This window comes from Mixophyes fleayi, chromosome 4 (assembly GCF_038048845.1).
Source record: "Mixophyes fleayi isolate aMixFle1 chromosome 4, aMixFle1.hap1, whole genome shotgun sequence".
Taxonomy (NCBI): domain Eukaryota; kingdom Metazoa; phylum Chordata; class Amphibia; order Anura; family Limnodynastidae; genus Mixophyes; species Mixophyes fleayi.
The window spans coordinates 248,622,772-248,645,718 of NC_134405.1; the positions used below are offsets into that span (position 1 = coordinate 248,622,772).

At 38.6% G+C, this 22,947-nt stretch overlaps 1 protein-coding gene across 1 annotated transcript in view; it reads left to right on the top strand.

Annotated features, from left to right (window-relative positions):
- Positions 1 to 442: 442 nt before the first annotated feature.
- UBTD2 (ubiquitin domain containing 2) overlaps positions 443 to 22,947 on the top strand; it is an 83,590-nt gene continuing 61,085 nt past the window's right edge. Inside the window, exon 1 of the mRNA XM_075209624.1 lies at positions 443 to 670. Within this exon, the coding sequence (XP_075065725.1) occupies positions 601 to 670 (70 nt within the window). The 5' untranslated portion in view covers positions 443 to 600. The remainder of the gene's footprint in view (positions 671 to 22,947) is intronic.

The window sequence follows — 22,947 nt, forward strand, 5'->3', positions numbered from 1 at the left end:
CAGGCTTATTTACAATTCCTATACTGCAAAAGAATTATTTACAAAATCTATACAGCAAGAGAAAGCTAACCTGAGACTATGGTTATAAAAATAACTGTAAAAAATCATCAGGCATACCTGACATTTACAATTGGCAATAGTAATTATTTTTACGGTCCTGGCAATTGTAACACGAAACCTATTGCTTGAACAAAGTTCAAACAAATGTTCTCATACAATAAATGTCTTTATAGTTGGTTACTATTTCAGTTGTGGCGGTGTAATGTGCTGTAATGTGTAAGAAGTGAAAGCACATTCTGGGTCTCCTATTCCTGATACATCCAATGGGAGGAGAGAAACAAAGAGACAAGTCCAGTCTCCGCTCAATGACTCCCAGGGAACCAGACCCGCCTGTGACGTCACGAGCACGGCCAGAGGAGGCTGTTGGCTGCTGTCTCCGATTCTGCGGGGTGTGGAACTTGGTGACGTCGGAGGCGCGCTCCCGTGTGCCGTTTTCTTTCCTCCTCCTCGACCTCATGCCCGGTGCCGCGCAGCGTGAGCGCGCCCGCCCGTGTGAAGGCAGGAGAGAGATAGCGGCAAAGGCTGCCCCCGCCGGCACCCATGGGAGGGTGTGTGGGCACCCACCACGATTCCTCGGGCAGCCTGAACGAGAACTCGGACGGGACTGGAGGTGAGAAAGGAAGGATGGTATGGAGGAGGGGAGAGAGAGAGGGGGAGGAGGGGAGATGAAAAGAGATTCGCTGCTCTTTTGTCTGATATTGGCCCGGTGCAGATAATACCCCCTGTGGGGCAGCAAGCTATGGCAGCTTGTGTCCAGCCCGTATCGTGAATGACGGTATGAAGTGCAGGGTATGAGGGTATCACCTGTTCGTCGGGGCTGATCCGAGCACCCCTTGCTGCCCAGCACCCCAATAGTTATGGCTTGAGGGCACAGGCCAGCCTGGCATACACATTGGGCAATGGCTGGAGGGTCCAGTATGGAGTATAGCCATTATGTGAAATTTCTTTTACACTTACATCACATTGGGATGGATGCTGTCATTTGCAGGTACAATGGAGACTCATACACTTACAACTCTTTCTGATAGGATTACTGTCTACCAATAACAGTACACATAAGGGTTACTTAACTCCTAGAGTGCATGCAGTTATCACCTGGCATTTACTGGCTTCACAATAGCCAGTAAATACCAGACTTCAGTTCTACCTACAACCCTTATCCAGACTTCTCAGGTGACTGCAAATAAGTGATGCAAATTGATGATTTAGATGTAACAGTAAAAAATATTGTGTAGCAAAAAAAACGTTTTTTTTATTATTATTATTATTATTATTATTATTATTGCAGTACTGTGTGAGCAAGAAAACTCTATGTAATGTTTTTGGTTAGTCAATAAAGGTATCACTCCTATAATACTTTTGTTTATTTTGACACAAAAGTATTTAACATCACAGTGAAAAATATTGAAATCTTCATGTGACATATATCCAAACTACAGTAAGTTTTAATTTGAGTTAATGTTATACCCATACAATGAAACAATTTAACCAAAAACATATATTCATATATCTGTTACTTTTATCACTAGATAGATTGGGGAAAAAGTTAAATAGGATTAGATATTACATCAATGCTAATTAACTGGTTGTTACTTTTGTGTAAAGTAAAGTAGGTTGGTTGGAATTTAAATGCTTCTTTTGATAAAAGGCTCAATTTTTATTTTGACACTAATATTAAAAGAGCAGCAGGGGAAAGCTAGCCTGCTGCAAGGCAGATATTCCCTGAACTTGGTAATTAGACATCTTGTTGTGTGACAGCTGTATAGATCTCCTCTTAATCTTTGCTCCAGCACCACCCTGTTGTAACATCCTACATCTGTTCTTTGTCCCCTGTTCACTCTTTAGCTGCAGTTCACTCTGATTGCACTGGGCTGCAAGCATGATTTCCCACTTTAATTACAGAAACTGACGTACTTACGCCCAACTGTCCAGGAACATTAGGGGCAGATGGGCAATGGGTTCAGCATGCATACATATTTCTATGCTCTATCTTCATTATATATGCCTGAGAACACCATAATTTATGCACATCTATATAGTTCTTTTACTTAACTTGAGTCCTCCAGCATCAGTTATAAAACCTTAAAATAATTAGTCGTAGGGGCATGGTGGAGCAGAGTGAACCAAAATGAAAGACTTTTAGATGTCACTATCCATTGCCATCCTTAGAATTACATTTTTCGCTTTTTCATCTTACAAATTGCACCCTTACTTCTCCCTGTCTGTCTATGATTACTTTGTATGGAATACCCGAACACATGGTAATTTGCGAAGTTCAAAATGGCTGAAGTAGAGTGCAACACCTACTTTAGTGACCTTATGTGCCTTGATTTGCACTGGTGAACCTAGATTTCTACCAAAGTTTGCGGACCACGTTGGTGGCATCATAGCCGGATTAAGGGGGGGCACGTGCCCCGGACCCCCCTCTCTCTGAGGGCCCCCCGCCACCTGGGAGGTAGAGGTCGGCGATATAAACCCCTGTCCTGCCTGGTGTGCCTTATGTTTTTATTAACTTTCTTTTTCAACACCCCTCCCCCCGCTCGCGGCACTCTCCACCCCCCCCCCCCCCCCCCTATGCACGCGGGGGAGGGGTGGTGAAAAAGAAAGTTAATAAAAACATCATTGGTGGGCAGTGGCAGCAGCAGGCAGCCAATCGTGAGGCCTCAGACAGAAAGTGCTCATTTCACTTCCTGTCTGAGCAGCGCGATGTGATGCAGCAGAGAGCAAGGTAAGTGTGTGTTTTGACACGGGGGCTGTGGCAGTCTAATGTGTGCGAGGGCAGCAGGGGGCTTGTGGCAATGTAATGTGTGAGGTAGGTAGTGGCTAATTAATGGGTGTTATTTTGTTTGTGGGGTGATGGTGGGGAAATTTAATTTAATAGTGGGGTTGGTGCAGACTTATCAATGTAGGGTGGGATGATTAATTTTAATGTTGGGGTGGTTTGGGCGCTATTAAATGTGTGGCAGAGTTTTGGAAAAAGGATTGCGATTTCTTAAAAGTGAATGCAAATTATTTAATGTATGATAGGAAATTGGTTTATTTAATTAATTTGATTACTATTAATTTAATGTTGGGGTTGTTTGGGGGCAATGGGTCTTTTTCTTAAAGGTGAATAAAATTATTTTACAGTCGGGCTGGTTACAGGAAAGGGGCACTAATAATAAAACATGAATTGTTTTGATTTAATGTCGGACTGCATAGAGGCAGGGAGGCCTACTGTGTTCACTCGTTGCTGATATTTCTATATGTCATGTACCTATTCTGTTTCCAAACAGAGACCCAACATTCCAGGATCAAGACAAGCACAACTGAGCTTAGGACCCAAGCGGCAGCAACAAGTATTGAAAGCAGGAAGAACAGGTAGGAGAGAGCAGGACATTCTGCCAACTGTCCTGATTCTGGTGGGGCAGTCCTGAGTTTGGGGACTGACCCACTCAGTCAGGACTTTGCCCCGACTACCGGGACAGTTGGGAGGTATGTCCCACTTCACACTGCTCTACTCATGAAGTGGGAGCTGCCTGCACCTAACAGTAGTGCACACAGTATTGTCTGTGTATTTGTCTAAAATTATAGCCATAGTACACTTTAGGGGCCCCCCTGTCTAAAGTGCCCCGGGCCCCCCAGAGCCTTAATCCAGCTCTGGGTGACATTTACAGATAAAAGCTTGCATCGGGTGATGGGAGGAGCTGGGCAGAACGAGGGAGTTCCGTGCTGAGTACATAGTTCATGCACCGATGCTCCTACATAAAGTGATGGAGAGGGATGTGTTTGCTTTGCAAAAATGAGTGTTGCCCTAGCTGCGTGCTGGCGGAGACCTGATTTTGTCTTATTTTTTTATTTTGTTTTTTATAATGGGGCGCATTTTGCACCCACTTGTTACATCTCTAGAAAACTTTAAATACAGAAAAGTGACACAAGTAATAAAGCCGGTTCCAATTAATCGCACTCTTATAGTTAATTGGCGCCACAAATGAATGTTAACTTGGCAATATTTTAGGAGAAGAATTAAATAATATAATTTAATTCTAAAGTTGCGGGAGACTTTGTGGTTACATTTACACTTTTGCATAGTGTGTGGCGTAAGATCTTTACACCTTCTTGAAAACCCAGACGCACTTCAAGTTTGTCCAGGTGTCTTTGTAGAGCCGAGAGTGTATATGCACTTTGAAATTTGATGCGTTGACCATCTAGGTGTACTGATGCGATTTACGGTAGACATGGAGTGCAATTCATAGGTGAAGTCCTATGTGTTTCTTATTCTTTTACCTAATGTAATGCTGAGATTACTCAGCGAACGTATATACAGGTTTTTCCACATATTTGTATAATAAAATGTTCACCTTTCGTTGCTAAAAATCTTCGCTACATTCTCGCTGAGGACAAACCAAAGGGGCTGTGGCTTTGTAAATATTACAGTATATATGTTAAATGTTATTACACATTGTTACTCTTCTGGGCACCACTAGAATAGTGTCTTCAGCAGATGTAACCACAGGCAGGTTATTTTTAAGAGAATTGGTGGTAATAAGGTTAGTCGTTAACAGCTCTGATGAATTGCCGGCATCTTGAAAGGCTACAGTGTCTTACTTGGAGTTTGTATGTTCTCCCTGTGTTTGCGTGGGTTTCCTCCGGGTGCTCCGGTTTCCTCACACACTCCAAAAACATACTGGTAGGTTAATTGGCTGCTATAAAAAAAAAAAAATTGACCCTAGTCTCTCCCTGTCTGTCTGTCTCTCTCTCTTTGTTTGTGTGTATGTTAGGGAATTTAGACTGTAAGCTCCAATGGGGCAGGGACTGGTGTGAATGAGTTCTCTGTACAGCGCTGCGGAATTAGTGGCGCTATATAAATTGATGATGATAAGAAACCTTCCTTCAAAATTTAGATACTTGAAGGCTGAATTTTCTACTTTCAACATCCATTACTTTGAAACCCCAGTTCCACTAGTGAGGTTCACAGGATGTTTTGTTTTCATGTATACTACTTTTAAAATGTAGGTGGTTAAAGGGATCATTCAACACTACAGTCTCTACACTATAACAATCTTGCAGATAACATTTGAATCTCAGTGCCCTGAAAATTCAGGATATGTGTGCCCATGTTTTTTTTTTATTATTATTATTATTATTGAAATTTGTCTGCGTGCATTCTGTGGCCCTAGTGGAAGCTGAGTTGCTGATTTACAATGTACCACATGATGCAATTGATATTCAATTGTTCTGGTATTTGTCGTGGCATGCTAGGTGTACACACAGATGATTTCCCTCTACACATAGTAGGTTTGGTCTAAGCAGTGGTGAACATCACTCTGAGTAAACTAACTGAGTATTTGTGTGTATGAGAGCCCTACATATGGACATTCAACTGTTTTCCTCCCTCAGCTTGAGCTACAACTGCTGCTATATGGAACAGTTGAAACGAAAATGTATAAAGGGACGAGTCTATATTTTGTAGAACCTTCACCCTGCATTCCCCAGAGTGGCTTTGTGGACAGTTCTTGAAACCCTCATAGGGATTAATGATCCCTTAGTAAGTTGCCTTTCAGCTGTATTCTCTTCGCTGTTCAACAGCAATTGACTAGAACACAGCTTAAGCAAGTGGCAACATGGGCCAAACATATGTGTGCATGTACCCTAATGAAGTCCTTTGTAATATGTTGTTGCAACCTACTCCTATCTGGTCTCACTCTCTTCAGTCTGTTCTTAGTATTGTAGCAAGATTGATCTTTCTCTCACCCAGGAGGTTGCTCCCCATCGCCAATAGATTCCAATTCAAACGCCTCACCCTTACCTACAAAACTCTTGTCCACTCCTTTACCTACTGCATCTCCCTCCCAGGTCCTCTGCTCAGCCAGTGACTGCCACCTCTCCTCCCTATTGATTACCATTTGTCACTCCGGCCTCAAAGACTGCTTTTGCGCTGCTCCCTCAGACTCTCACTTAACCTACAATGCTTCAAGGGCTCACTAGAAACTCACCTGTTCATCAAAGCCTACAAGACTGCTGCCTAACCCTTCCTCACTGCCCCCCCTCCTTCTACCACTCCATGTGCCCCCTCCCCCATCCTCCTTCCACCCAACCCCTTCCTTCCCTTTATATTGTAAGCTCTCACAAGCAGGGCCTTCCTCTTGTATCCTCCCTCTTCCCCACTTACTTCCTACTACTCCTATGTCCCTTTCGGGTACCCTTGCCATTTGTGTAATTGCCTTTGTAATATGACTCTATTTATGTTAGCCTTCATGTACTACCTCTTGTATTTGTTAACCCTCCTTTTCAGTTCTGCTTGTGCTAAATTAATTTTTTCAAACATTTGTTTGTTTATGTGAGCTATGTCTACCTTGTATGTACTGCCATGTACGGTGTTGCAGAACTTTGTGGCACCCTATAAATAAACACTAGTAAAGACAATATGTTATTCAGTTAACTTGCAAGCATGTAACTTGCTGATAATTTCCTTAGCACAGAGTTAAAATAACCACTATTCAAAATGCAGAATTTGTAGTCTTTAAGAGAGTCTTGTTAACAGTTTGACAGCAATACAAATTCTAGTACATAGGACTTGTTTATATGTCCATCTGTATGAAACTGTTGTCCTTTGCATTCAGAAAGTTCCTCATACCATTGGGGCATTTGTGTTACTAGATCACTCCTTCTCAGATTGCTCAAGTTAAGAGAAAAATTGCACTGCTTTTTCATTTTTCCTGGATGGGTGTGAGTCGTACTGAATATAAATGCAGAAGTCAATTAGAGACTTATAGCGTAAACCTGGCAATGACTGCCAGAAATGGAGCTGACACTAAGCTCTTTCATTGGTCCTCAAAATCAAATATTAATGTTGACGGTAGAGATCTGGGTACATTTATAAATTTAGGTTGCATAGCTGTTAGTCCACTCTTAAGAGTGCAAACTAAATAACTTAATCAAGCCATACTTAATGAAAAGCTTCTGTTGGTGTGGGGAAGGGTAATGTAAGCATAGAAAAACTGTGAAATGGGTCTGCAATATAGTAACCTGTATTGCTAGTTTTGAAGGCACATGGCTTAAATTGTTTTTTTTGGTTTTTTTTTACCATGGACAGATAGGCCACCTGGTACACATGGCATATTACTATTGCCGATTGTAGTGGACACCCTAAATGTGCACAACATAACTTGCAACAGTAAAGATCAATCCAGAGAAGCCATGCTGTTCTTTTTTATGTCAAAAGAGAAGGTGGAAAACTAATAAAAGGCACATGTGACTTAATATACATTTTAGAAGACTGGGAAACTAGCATACTACTTTATTGAAATTGCCTATTAGATTATCGTTGCCTATCGGATTATTTTTATTCTGCCTGTCTTAATTCCATATTTTCAAATTTCAATTTAAAGGCAGCCTTTTTCTAATTTGCCAGATCTCATATTGCCAGTTCTACCAAGCTATGATTGCCCATTGTATTGTGCTATGACTGTTGAAATAGGCTGAATACCATATGCTGTTCGGAAATCTTTATATAGATATGTGTGCATCTGTATACTCAGTAAAGATAGAACTTTTACATGATTCAATATTGAATTTGTGAAACGCTTATGAGTGACATAATGGAGAACAATGTACAAGAAAAGTTGCCTGAATTTTGAGAGCATTTTACCTATTAATATACAGCGGATTTTTCAAATTGTGTAGGTAAAAAGGATCAGACACCTGTAATATCACAGTACCAAATGGTGTCTATATTTATAAACCACCTTAACTTGCAAAAGAAGCATTGTGGTGCTGTTCTCCCAGACTAGAGGGTCATTGGCATAGAACTTTACAGGTTGTTTTTTTTTTTTGTTTTTAAGATAACATATTTACAGTAAATTAAAACATTTGAGATATTCCTATTACAGTGGTTATTGACAAACTGTAAGAACCCCAAAAAGCTCTCATTAATGATTTGAATTTCCAGCATTGCTTCTCATGGATACAAAATTATCTGAAAAATAACAAGAGTGCAAAACAGATGTCAAGTCATATTGCTGATTGACTATCTTCGTAACTAAGTGATTAGTGACTCCAGTTGGAGCCAGAAACTGTTTTTAAAGGACCACTAAACGTCACATTCAAGTGCTTTCATATAAAAAGGCTACATATTTCCTTGCAATATTTGTATGCAAAAGTTTGGGGAAATAAAAACAATTTAAAGGAGTTTTATCATGGTGGATATATTTCTTGCGGTGCTCGTCGTTTTTTTTTTAAAGTTTTTATTTTAAAGTCTACTAAAAATGACTGAATTGAGACTTAAGACTGATTACAGGATAATGACTATACAAGTGTCAGTTTATCTGTTCAGGAATCTGCCATACTTGTAATGCTGGCCGCACAAAAACTTCATGATCATATATAGTTTATATAGTGCCACCATATTATGCAGCAGTTTATAGAGAATATTTAATCATCTCCGTCAGTCCTTGCCCCAATGTAGATTACAGTCTAAATTTACTACACTCTAGCACACATACAGTATATACACTTGCATACACTAGGGTCCATTTTTGTCAGCAGCCAAATAGCCTACCAGTATGTATTTATTTTGGACTGTGGAAGATAACCGGAGTACCTGGAGAAAACCAACACAAACAATGTGAAACCATAGAAACCTCACACAAATAGGGCTCAGGTTGGAATAGAACCCATTACCCCTGCGCTGTAGGTTGCCAAAATTAAGCAACAGTTCAATGATCTTTGATGGAATATTTTCATTTGAATGTGATCAGATTGGAGGTAATTGAAGTGATTGAATTGTTATTGTGCGATTACAGTCCAACAATCCTACAACTGTCCCACACTGCGAATTCTCTGAAAATGTAGTTTTGCTCTGCCAGATCATGATTGTATGTCAAGACATCATTATTTTTATTTTTTTTTCATGAATGATCTAATTGAACAAGTACAAGTACACAAAACATTGCATTGTGTTTTTAGAGAAAAAAACCTGATAATTATTGGGATCAAATATATGCAGTCATTTTAGGCCTATAACAGTTTCACTTTGGGCAATGACTGGGATACTTTAACTATGGGTATCCTATTTATCTAGATTTTTAAAAGTAATTATATTCGAGCAGCTAGAGCAATATTTGCTTGACTGCGTGTTACAGGAAATAATACCTTGCAGTATAGTCTTCAATTGTATTTCAGCCCTCTTTATGCCAAAGGAAACTGCTCTCTGGACATTGTTGTAGTGCTGAGTTTTGGATCTTTAGCTTATTGCTTTTAAGACACATCAGATATCACATTATTAACTTTTATTATGGATCAGATCTACTGTCAGTCTGGGGGGTTTTCAATTAACCACAAAGTGCTGTCAGAGCCTCACGAAGTGTGCTCCTGCACACTCTTCCAGTTAGTGGTAGAGGAATCTCTGCTCATAAGTCCCTCCGGCAGCCACTGAAGCTGGCTGCCGGAGGGTGAAGGGAATCCAGGGCTGCCTCTGCAGCCCAGCACAGGGTAAGTGCTTTTTATTTATTATACATATACATATACATTTCATACATTTACCACACATTTACATTTAAAATATACATAGTTACACTCCTGGGGCCTAGCGCCGGGAGTTAAGCCCTTCAGCGCTGAGCGCTGGTTCTTTACCGGCGCTGCAGCACCTACACAAACGCTAAACATTTAAATTACGTTTTTACACTCCGCGCCGATGTTTAACCCATAACCTGCTGAAGGGCTGGGTGCTACCCAGTCAGCGCTGCAGCGTACACATAACACATTTTTATTTAATTAAAGAAACAAAACATTTTGATGAATAACTTTTCACGCGGCGCCTGGCGCCGGTGATTTAACTCCTCCGGCACCTGTTTTTACCCCTCCCGCCGCTGGAGCCACTTTCAAGATGTCCGCTGCACGTGTGCGGCGGCCAGTGTTCGGGGACCCGGCCACAGGTGGTCTGAAGGCAAAGAAACTCAGGGGATCTCTAAGAGTTTGTTATATATAATTTTCTTTTTTTTTTTTTTTTTTTTTTTAACTCAAAAGGTTTTTATTGAATTTTTTAGAAAAGCATATTACAAACATAGCAGTGGTTGCAGAGTACATACAGCAGATCAGTTATATTGAACAATCCACACTGCTTAGATAAACAATCAAACAAGCAAATAAAAATAAGAAAAAACATTGGTACAGACAACAACACATCTTATGACCCAGTATACATAAGCCGAAGACGGCAAAGAGAACAGACAAGAAAAACAGATGGATAAAGGGGGGGAGAAGACAAGAGACTATCCGGTTATAGAAAGTGTACCAGTAGGTCTAGCCCAAGTACCCAACTTAACTCAAAAACCATTCCACAGTACTCACGGATCAAAGATTGAGCTGTGATTCGTAAAGTACTCATACCATATAAACCACTTAACAAGCGGGGAGGAAGTCCCTGTAGACAGATTAAAACCTATGGTTTCCATTTTGTAGCTATGTTGGATCTTGTTAATCATTTTAGGGAGTGCTGGAATTAGAGGTGATTTCCAGTTCTGGGCTATTGCAGCTCTTGCTGCAATGAGAATATGTCCAGTGACATAATTATTGTGTCGCTGGAGATGTTTAGGATACAGATGAAGTAATGCCGTATCTGGGGAAGGAGAGATATTATTTTTGGAGACCTGAGAGATTAAATGAAAGATTTCGATCCACAATGGTTGAAGTTTCGAGCAAGACCAAAAGATGTGCATAAGCGTACCAATTTCACCACAATTCCTCCAACAATATTTAGATTCTGATGGCCAGATTTTATGCAGCTTATCTGGAGTAAGATATAACCTGTGAACAATTTGTCAACATTTCTGAATAGTTAATACACTTTGACATCTTATATATGTTTAGGAAGACTCTCCCCCATACCTCTTCTGAAATAGTGATATTTAGATCGGCTTCCCAGACAGCTTGAATCGGTAAAACCCGATTGTCAATCGGAGTTAAGAGTATCCGGTACCATAGGGAAATTCCACCTGCGTGGGATGTAGGGGAGAGGATCACCTTGATACCAGGGGGGGAGGGGTCCCATCACCCCCAAATGCAAGGGGCGTGTTTGTAACCAGTGCCTTACTTGAAGATATTTGTAAAAATTGCAGACAGGGATATTATACTTAGCTTGTAATTGAGAGAAAGGGGGAAGAGACCCTCCCTCCAGGAGGTCCTGCACACGTCTGGCTCCTTGCCTGTGCCAAGAGTCAAGACGGAGGTCTGGGATTAGTTGTGACAGTGCTATAGTAGAGAGGCTAGAGGAAGGGAGCTGGTAGTCTGGGAAAAGGGACATCATCTTATCCCAGGTGGTGAGATATATAATTTTCTTAATGTGTTTGTTTCCAGTTGTAAAGCAGTGCAAAGTGTGTCTGTGCTATATTAATAAATCTTAATGATAAACACCCCTCATCCATCTGGTATTTAAACATCTCGATTGCTATAGTAAGTATATTAACACTAAGGGCCTGATGCAGATTTGAACCTACTCCTGTTTGTGTAGCTTAAAATGCCTGATTTTGCTCTCCATGTGCCCACAAAGAAAAGTACCTATGCAAAGTTGCAGGCATCTACACTTGCACCTGTTTGTGCCTGACGAGGCAGAGCGGGAAGGGGCATTCTAACGCAAGCCCAGTACAGTAAAGGAGTGCTCATGGAATTGTGAGACCTGAACACAGACTCAAACATGTCTTTTGCAGGCAAATTATTTACACCAAATACAATATGATTGTGAAGATTGCCAGTGCCGGATTTACAATTGCTGTTTCACTTCTGAAACTTTTCTTTGTTTATTGTTAATGCAGATGATGTAAGTTTTGTATGTGTTAAAAAAATAAATAAATAAATATTGTACTTGAGAAGTAAGGTTATGTCTGCTGTATTATATGTAGCCTAGTGGCAAATGCAGTATTTTCTATAGGAAAACAAATATTTTATTGCGCTTATAACCTGGTTCTGACGAAGTACACATACCTAAGTCTGGCACATATACCACAGATGCAGAGCTGGACGCATCTTGGGTGCCTCCAACATGGAATATGGGTGTACATGCGCTATTTTACAGGCATATTTTTGGGGTGTTAATTACGTCCAAGTTGCGTTCAATTCTGCATCACACCCAGTATCTATTTCAAAATGATGCACCAATTTACCAGGCAAAAGAATATGATTCTAAAAAAACATTTGTCCTTAGAAGCTATCGTAGAACAGTTGATGTGCAGATGTTTTACGTTTTGCTGATTCAACATAAGGACACGGAGTCTGATAGAAATTCTTAATACCCTGCCAAACTAAATTGTGACTGAGAAGGTTCTTGAGCCTGTGGGAGTAAAGGCGTATTTGCTGCCACAGAGTCTTTTTCCTGATCGTTTTCAGCTCAACTTTGTCCTCTAGGTATTGACTAAAAATCACAACATGTTGGCCAACATGACACATTGATTGCTATTCTCAATACACTATTGTAAATGTGTCCACATAGCAACAGGACTTTTTATCTAGGTCATATCTCTAGCAGGGAGACATAGTATGAATCCAGACCTGCTGTTACTCTGATTGCAAAAGACAGTGCAATGCCCTGTGCAACTTATAATTTCCTGGAGATTTACCTTCAGTTGAAACGATTTATTTATTCAAGATTTTTCTATAATAAGGTTGTTAGTTGTGACTGAAAAATCAAATGTGTAAAAAAACTAAACACCCTTTTGTGGGATAATCAATATGAAGCGAGCCTTCGGCCTTCCACTGTGTAAGTGAAAAAAACACCTACTGCTATTACTTAAACTACGTCATTGTTGCAGCCATTGACATGTATTAAAATCCACTTTCCAATTCCATTTGACAGTGCCAAAAACTTTGATCAAGTCAAATCCTCATACAGTCCAGGAGGAAACCTGATAAGTTTTGCACATGTATGGTTCATCAAGGACGTTCTGATTATTTAGTAAAGGGGAAACCTCTAATCGATTACCCTCTAGCTTTTAATATTTGTTGTGAACATAGAGAACTTAGTTATAAGGGTTAACCCATCACATAATTGCAGTGTAAATATGGTATATCAAATGAATAAATTGATGTGTTGAGCTACTAAAATGTAAAATGTGAAGCCAGAGAGTCTGGTGTGTATTCGGTGGCTCTGCGCATCCCAGTGTTAAAAGATTGAAGCTGCTACAGGTGACACTGCTAAGGCCCCTGCGGGGAGATATATCCTTCCTTGGGATTGAGTTTTGACACCTGAATAGACTTTTAAGAACCGCTCATCATGCTGTCTGGCTCAGAGACCATATGCTGACTTGGATATATTTTATATAGACAAGAATAATTCAGTTTTAAAATATGTCACTTAAAATCAATAAAAGTAGTGATCAACCACATGTTCCTCACTAGCATGATAAAGGGCAGCTCATATGTCAAATTAAGAATTCTGCCACACAGAGAAGTTGAGGAAATGTGTATAAGATCAACTGATATACACTTTACCTAGGCTTGTTTTGTATCAGTAGATGGGTAAATTCATAGGGAATCTATGAATAATAAAATTGGGTCTGTGTGACGCTTCACAGAAAAGTTAGGTCACATAATAGAATTGGGTAGTAAATCAGGCAACATGCAAATAGTGATTGAAAAAAGTGTCACTGACCACAACCCCTGGGGGTGGGGACAGGTGAGAAAATGTCTTTAAAAAGTTGAGACCAGTTACAACAATTTGACGAGTTTTTGGGGAAATCAATCATTCATTGATAAGCATTATTTGTTGGTCTCATTACTATTAATATTATCTTGACATTAGCATCAAACCAATTTCCCTTGGCTCAGAATATACCACTTCAATGTAAGTTGTACTCTGAATCTAATCCGTTTTATTTTGTAACTGTTTGCTTGTGTATGCTATGTCAATTGCTTATTAATTGTTTTTTTTTTTTTATATATTTGAATGCCCTGTTCCTTTGTATATTAAATCTATAATTTAATAAGTGGCGTCCTTGATACTCTAACAAATCCATTAGCCTGTTAAGAAGAATATAGCTCGACCAATTTTAACCCTGTGAATGCCGGTGTGTGATTTTTTTTTTTTTTTAATGCATTTGACTAGCCTAGTGTGTGCTTGCATTTACATTTGTGTAGCAGTCTGCAGGTGTGATGAGTTAACCCTTTGATTGCTGGTGTGAGCTTTGCTAGCCTGTGGGTAGCCAGAAGCCTTGTGTGCCAGTGTTGGACAGTATATTGGAGTCCTATTGCCCGTATTCAATAGATGGTGGAAAACCTGAAATGTGTGGGGGTGTGAGAACACTGTGTGGGGGCGATTCAGTAGGCCTATAACCTGTGTGATAGGTAGAGAGAGACTGCAAGCTGCAATCGTGTGTTACCTTATACAGCAAACACCCAAAGTCACGAAATCTGGGAGCGTGATTGTGACAATGATGAACATTTTTTTCAGGATTATATTCTTTTATACCTTTTTTTTATTTTTTTTATATTCTTTAATTCTTTATTACAACCTTATTGTTAAATGTTACTCGCCTTCTCTTTCCCCTTGCCAGAGCTGTTCCATTCAGATGGTTTTCCCAAGGCTTCTTTGGTTCTGTAATATGTCTGAATAGAGACTGCAACTTGCAAACCCTAGTCTATGTAGCAATCTTAAAACTGTAATCTACTGGAAACTGTCCTTGACGATTTTTAGTAACTGAACCTACTTTCTCTTCTGGTTCGTGTTTATGCAGCATGGGCACTCCTGTGGTTAAATGCCACTACGGAGTAGCTTTGTGCCAGATATATTTTTCAAAGCGTAAAGTGGCATGATCCAGTTTACTTTTGATCTATTAGTGTTAAAAATAGGCAAGACCTGTTGGAGTCTACTGTGACCCTTCAACAACTGCTCTGGTAAAATGTTACAAGAGACACACAGCAAATTGTGAAAAAGAGTCTGGTCGTTGATGTGCATAGCCTTTCCTGTTTTGAAGATACTACACTCCGTAAATAATTTAGGCTTCAGAATTGTGAACAAGAAGAGCAGAATTCTATGTTTCTAACACATGCATCCAATATAGATTTGGTTGAGAATTTCATACAAATATTCCTGTAAAGCAGGCAGATTTTGGCCTTGATATAGAGTTGCATATTGATGCATTATGCATGCTTATAAACTTGCAACCATATTTAGAGTTGTATGTATGTAGCATTTACATCCCCTGGCACTTGGAGAGGCAGGTCAGGAGTATTAATGTGCAGCTTGAATTTAAGCACGAACCTTTGAGATTTGTCTTGGTATGAGGTACGCGGATCTTCTCTAAAAGATGTAAATTTGGCACCTACATAAATAGAGTGCAAGTTTTTGACTTGCTTATTGTCACATCTTCCTGTCAAACACAGACGGGACATCTTTACGTTCGGCTCTAAATCAGACACTGTGCTTGTGTAGGCATTGCTAAAAAGTGCAGTAATTCCAATATTTTATTTTATCCAACAACTTTCATATTGCCTGAAGAATATTTAAAATATGTAATTATTTCTTTATTGTAATAACTCAAATATTGACTATTTACATGTATGACAAGTATTTAGTATTTTATAATAAAATCACACTGGCCAAAAGTTAGGCCACCTAGTTTGTAAATCTTATCTAGCAACACTTTACTGATAGGCAGGGAATCTATGCATGCCATACATAGTTCACCGTAGACCAGGGGTTGGCAACCTTTTCTAGCAGTGTGCTGGCTAAAATCTAGTCAAGCCCAGGTGTGTGTATGTATGTATGTATGTATGTGTGTATGTGTGTGTATATATATATATATATGTGTGTATATATATGTATGTATGTATGTATGTGTATATATATATATATATATATATATATATATATATATATATATATATATATATATATATATATATATTGATTTTCTCTATTGAGAGAGAGATTTTATTTCTTATTTTATGATGGTAATCTCAAGATAACATTAATAGTAATGAGACCAACAAATAAGCGTTCATTTTATGCCACACAGTTTTGGGCCCGGTGCAAATTATGCCACGTAGTAGTGCCCGCCCAGTTCATAGTCCGCCACATAAGTGTCCCCAATTCATATTATGCCACACAGTAGTGAACCTAATTAATATTATGCTTCACAGTAGTGCCCCCAATTTGTGTCGGGAGCAGGGAGCGCAGCAGTTTCATTTCGGCGATCTTCTGCTTGAGTGAAAAACTCTCCAGTATGCCAGACAGAGCAGCGCTGCGTGCTATGTCTGGCACATGTGCCTGGCGTTGCTGACCCCTGCTCTAGACATTCAAGAACCGAATGTAAACACTTTTCTTGAATTTACATACTAAATCATAATACAATTTGCTTTAAGAGGGACATTTCAAATAAAAAATACTTTTCTCGAATTAAGATGACTATATTGTAATGTATTATGGTCCTAAGAATTTATAAAGCAAATTTCTTACCTGGTACAATTGTAGGCGTTGTTTCTTTCATAGTTTGCCCAGTGTCTTCCTCCTGATCTTAAATGTGGCTGAATGTCACATATATTGCTGTTCATTGCAACTTATGTGAGGGAATGGTGAACAAAACACTGCAGGCATACATATCCATGTATGCGTGGATTTACATGGCCAATCTGTTATGCCTATGATTGCTTAATGTTGTTACATCCATATAGAGTGTCCCTGTAGTAAAATAAATTGGCAATGCTTACTATAATATGATTTAGACCTGGGTCACTGCAGAGGAATCTCCCTGCATAACAGTTTTTGTATTGATTTATTTGTGTTTATAAGAGTTAACCTTTTTTAATGGACTTTAATTATATATTTACCTTTACACTACTAACTAGTGCCGATTATTAAATTACTGCATGCTAATCAGTAAACTTACAGTGTACACCTGTTAGTTCTACTTCTACTTTCCTATTGAAATGTTTTATTAGTTGTAAGGAAGTACAAGGAAACGCACACTGCAATCATGACAAAACAAGGTCAGCCTATATACTAATAGAGATGTTTCTATGTGATAGATTGCAGGTATAAGCTCTGAGCTGTGTCGGTGCAATCCGAATACGGCAGGCTGTGAGTGGAGAAACAATATTTCTCCACCTGGGATCTTTAAGCCTTTAATAGACAGCCACGAGGATAAGTGAAGGAGTAGCGGAAAGAATATATATTTAAAAAAAAAAAAAATAAAAAAAAAAAATCACTGGTCCTTTTTAAAGTACACATACCGGCCCTTGCATTGTTACATGGTTTGTCCAGGATCAAATTTTTTTTTTTTTTTTTTTTTGCCTTGCTCTCCTTAATGACTCATGCCCACCATGTGATCATAAAAGGAGACTGTGTAATGAACAGTTTATCCCCTTCATCATCGTCATTTATGTATATAGCGTCAGCAACATTCGTAGTGCTTTTCAATTGGGAACAAACAGTAATAAAACAATACTGGTTAATACAGACACAGTGAGGTAAGAGGGTCCAGCTCCCCTTAATTATTTCCCTTTTTACCTGAAATTAAGATAATTTTGGGGAGATAAATGTGTTAACTTTGTATCCATTGACCTGTAAAAGCTGTGATTCTAGTTTTTTAGCTTGCTAGCAGAAAAACGAGACGCTTTTACTATAGAGTAGGGAGCCCCTGTTTGCTTACATGTTCTGGCATCTTAACCAAAGTTAAATATGAAGTGTACAGTATATAGCACCCATTAATTTCTTTATGTTTTCATTAAAGTTTTGTGAGGACCATACCCCAAATAGATTTTATTAAAAGAGCTGAATGAACAATTCTGATAAGCTATTGGCAAGCTGAATTTACTTTGCATACATTGTTATCGTTATATATGCTCTTTAAGCTCTGCTTTTGCACTCAAGTTCCATATCGGTGTAGTGCCTATTTTTGTAGATAATACCTATAGCCTGGATCCTTCTATTCCCCTTATTTTTGTTTTTCTTAATGCTCATGGATGGTTTCCCAACACATTATACAGTTCAGATGGGCACTTCGGTTGTGTTGCAATCCCTGTATCCACATCACCATCATCCACTTAATATATTTGGTGCCACAGAGTCCACTTGCCAGCTTCTTAACACTTTATAAAGGTGGCCATGTTGATAAGAGTTGTCAAATATAAGCCATAACCTAGTGTTGTCTTTGTATACAGGGTAGAATGCTAGAAAATACAAAGCTTCAAAGCACTCAACATTTCACGTAAATGCAGAATATGTAATATTTATATTGATTTATGTCTTCACTTTAAAAAATGATTACATGCAAAAGCAGTGGTAGTTAAACATTTTCAAACTTGGATGCAAATTACTAAATTTAGTTTTGTCTTAACACATTCTTGCAGGTTTTGGCTGTGTACAATAATAGCAGAAAGTTTATATAAAAGCAGGGTGTGCTCACACAGTACTGGTGTATATAGGGATTTTTTTTTTCATTTGTTTTCTGTGTTAATGATTATCCAAAATTATGTTAGAGAAGAATTTGTTGGAGGATATGAATGAATTGTCAGTCTTGTACTTAAAGTTAATCTTTTGTTTGTTTGCTCTACTTGTGAACGGTACAACAATGTGGAAAACATTAAGGTTGCGTGGTTGAAAATCTTTTTTATATTAGAAACATGTCACCCCTTTCACCTTCAGTGACTTTGTATCCTGAAAATGAACATTAGAGACTAGATAATTACCATATATTGGAATCTGAACTTTTATTGAACCTCTATTGATTTTAATGAAAAACCTTTCATCACAGGCTTTATTTCATAAAGCAATTATTTGGCAATAAGAAGAATGTTCAATTGATTCCCAATAATCTATAAAGCTGTCCTGTGAAGGTGCTGGAGTGACTTGCATGAAATGTGTGCATTGTAAACAGAGGAATTAGATGTTTGTGTTGCCTGCAATGAACAGCAGAGCTTCCATGCTGTAACTTAGAAGCTCAGATTTATTACACAGCTGGCAAATGTGTGGCCAAGGCCAATGTGCAGAGAAGGTTGTGTTTGAACAGTAGCATCTGATGTTCTAGCAGATTGAGAGTCGCAGTACACTGGTTGATATCTGTGTAATGTAATTTCAGAAGCCAAGATCAGAAATAAGCTCTTATTTCAAAAAGTAAGGTGACTTTGCTGCTTGAAACTTTTAAAGAGACATGATCACCCATATTATGCATAAATAAATCAAGAGTTTATGCTTTTGGTATAATCTCAAACAATGGTTCCAGTAAATATCATCAACTAAGATGGGAAACAATGAGGATAAAGTTATATGATTTGTTATGTATTGTTCAATTATTATTAATATTGTTTATAAACAATATTTGTCATTGTGACCGGATGGGCTTACTCCAGCACCCGGTATGGGTGGGAGAAGGATGAAGGAAGGGAGGGATGGTCTGCCTGAACAGTTTATCTGGGTTTCTCTCCATGTCAGTAACAGACTGTCACCTGCCACCAGACACTCACTGACTTGCGAATGCCAACTGTGCAGTAGTTGTAGGAGAATTTGGCTGCCACCACTATTCTCCTTCAATGGTGCCTAGAACCGTTTTTCTTCTGGGTAGCTGGTATCGCTGCTGCAGTGCCTCTTTGCTGTGGGCTGACTGGTACCTCCTGACACCTTATTATGATTCAGGACTGCTGGGTAGCTGGCAAAGTGTGGACAAAGAGACGCTGAGTTCAATACAGGTTAGCCGGGGAATAGATTAGAGTGTAAGCTCTTATCTGTTGGTCACAGGATAGAGCAGGTCATAGTCTCAGGCAGAGTCTTCAAGCAGTGATGTTTTATTCCTCAATAGTCCTGACAAGGACAGTTACATGCTAGTTTGAGGTGCTAGCGATCTCCAAAAGCTCTCATGGTTTGCGACCTTAACATGGTCAAACAGAGCTCTTTTTATGCAGATTCTGACACATATGTTGGCAGGAGGTAACGCAGCCCCCTTCTGAGCTGGCACCACAATGTCTGAGATATTACATTGAATGTTTACCATCAGGATGTAATAATCTCTAGACTTGAGAGTTTTAAATTTAAAACTTTAACAAAATTGACATCAATCTGTGATTTCCTAAATTACTTGCTAGTTGCATTATTCATGTAGTTTGTCTATCTTTTTAACAAGACGGGATAAAAAAAGGTAATGACCCCCTCCCGTGCATATAGTGTCAAAGAGCTCTTTCTCACAATGAAAAGACTTGATTAGGATTTTCTTTCTTACAAAAACAATTTCCTCCAACATATGGCTACTGTATCACAAGTCAATACATTTCCAATAGAAAAAAACAACACAATCTCAAAAATCAGTACATTTGCAATGAAATACAGCTGCGTGATGCACTGCTAATTTAAAATAAATATCTACAATAAATAATTTCCTTGTTATCCAGCCAGTCATTCACATCAGTCCCTGCCCCATTGTAGCTTAATGTCTAAATTCACTACCCCTGCTTTTGTCTTTTCTTCTGTGACCTCTCTTTATTGCCCAAAGTACAACTAGAATGCATAGACAAGAGGATTTGTGTGGTTTTGTGCTATATATCTTGAAGGCAAAAGTATGGACTAGATTTAATCCAGGAAAAAAACCTCCATTTGAGCAGATTCAGTGCAGACACTTTAGAATTAAAGTTTCATTCAGACTGTAGGTTGTTCATTTTATAGTTCTTCTAAATCAAACTTGCACTGCATAGAAACAAAGTACACCACCTGCTGACTGCTGAATATGACTCCTCTATCTTAATACTTATTTTATTGTTCATGATATCCGCAATCACAGTGGTTTCGGACTGCTGGATCTATATTCTCCAGGCCACAATGCTTGTTGAATCTTTAGTCTGGCGAAAACCCTATAGCTAAACTGATTCTACCATAGATTGTGTTGCATAGCCAAGCAGAGGAGCCCCTGGTGAAATCTCCCACTGTATCTGTCTTTTTGTGTGTACAGAACTTCATAGTGCATTTTTGCTTGTATTATATATTGGCAAGTGTCAGCATGGTTTAGCAAATAGCTGTCCTGCTATTCCCAGTCCACCAATCACCAGCTCCCTTACACTACCTCTGTGATAAAAGCGCAGTTTATTCTGTTTCCTGGTCACGAAGACTTGTCAAATAGAAGTCGACAGTGAAATGTTTGTGTTTATATGCTGCATTCCTCCTTGTTAACAGAACATCAGTATAAAAATGTTATTTGTAACCCTGCATAAACTAACAATGAACTATGCTTGTCTAAAGCAAAATGTGAAAAAGCATGAAAATTCCTCTCAGATCATGACTTAAATCAAAGACATTGTTAACTTGAAATTCTGGAGATTTTAAGTAGTATTAATATTTGATCAATGTCATAGATGCAGACTTGTTTATATAAAATGGAATGGTTATGCAGATCCCATGATTGCAAAGTCAACACAATGCTATAAAGATAAAGGGGATGGGAAGCTCAGATAATGAGTTTAGTTGTGGCACTGAATATAAAACATTCACCTAGTGTCAAGCAGAAAAGCTTTGACACTAGACCCTTGCTTTTGTATTATGCCGTAAACATCCTTTTTATGCAGGAACTATAGTTTTATAAATATATAAAGTGTAACTATATGTACATAAGTTATTGTACTTTGCCAGCCATGGTTGTCTTGCAGTCGATGAAATACCATAATGTTTGCTTCATTGAGATAAAAAAAAGACCATTCATAAATAGCAAGTGAAAACTGCGCCACCTGGAGGAAGTTATCATAGAATATGGTAGATTGCGTTCTTAACATTAACAAGCAGTAACCAATGAGCAGAGCAGTTATCTTACATAGGAGTATCCTCACTGCTAGTGAAAGCAGTGTTTTCTATGTGTCATACATATTTTAGAGGCTTTAATTGGAACATATATGGGGCTCTTCCAAATTACTGTTGCCATATATGAGAGAAATTGATAAAAATATTAAAAAAAAAAAAGTTCCAACAGAATACAATAGACTTTTCATGTGCCATACTACATATACATTATTAGTAAGGATGTTTTCCTTCTTTCTAGCCAAAGATCTTTTGAAAATGTCAACTTGTTCAAGGAAAAGTTGAAAATCTTCCTTATTATACCATATAAAGGCACACAGAGCCTAAATACATGGTTGTCTATATAGAAGGGCTGATGATAATTCTGTCTATGGTCACTTGTCAGTGGAGGTTAGCTATAGACCAAGGGTAGCCAGAATACTGTGAAATTCAGGAGTCAGTCAGTGAAATCTAGGAACCTGCAGGAAGTCAAGGAGTCAAGCAAGATGTGCACCCATTTACATCAGTAGAAATGGCTTCCAAGTCTATGGAAAGCTCAGTTCTATAGAATACTTAATTAAAACAAATAATAAAAACACACCACCTCGCTAATCAAACATTGTTTTATATAGAAATAGTCATGATCAAATATTTAATGTGATGAGTGATCTTCATAAAACTGTTTTCATATTCCTTCAAAGTTTAGGAAAAGTAAAAGAGCTTGTTTGAGCTCACAGGCTGTTAAATACTACAGCATTTGTTATGTATTTAACAATTTGTGTTCCTCCTTTTTGAATTTATATAGGAATCCTAGATTTCTGCAGTGCTTCTGAGTGGTAGAACCGCAATAATGCAGCCAAAGTTTGTAATACTGGCACTTTTCAAAATAAAAAATGCAATCCGACTGTTAGATATATCAAATCTGCTGCCTTATTACCATTGTTTGAAGCAGACACAAATTAGCAAAAGTAAAGATTACACTTCTTTTCTGTGTCTCTGGACCTGATTCGTTAAGGAAAGTTAAGTAGAAAATTGTGTAAGTAGTCTCCTGGACAAAACCATGTTATAATGCAAGGGGTGCAAAATAGTTTTCTGTTTTGCACATAAGGAACATACTGTCTGTTTTTTCATGCAGCACACAAATATAAACTTTAAATTTCAGTGTACAA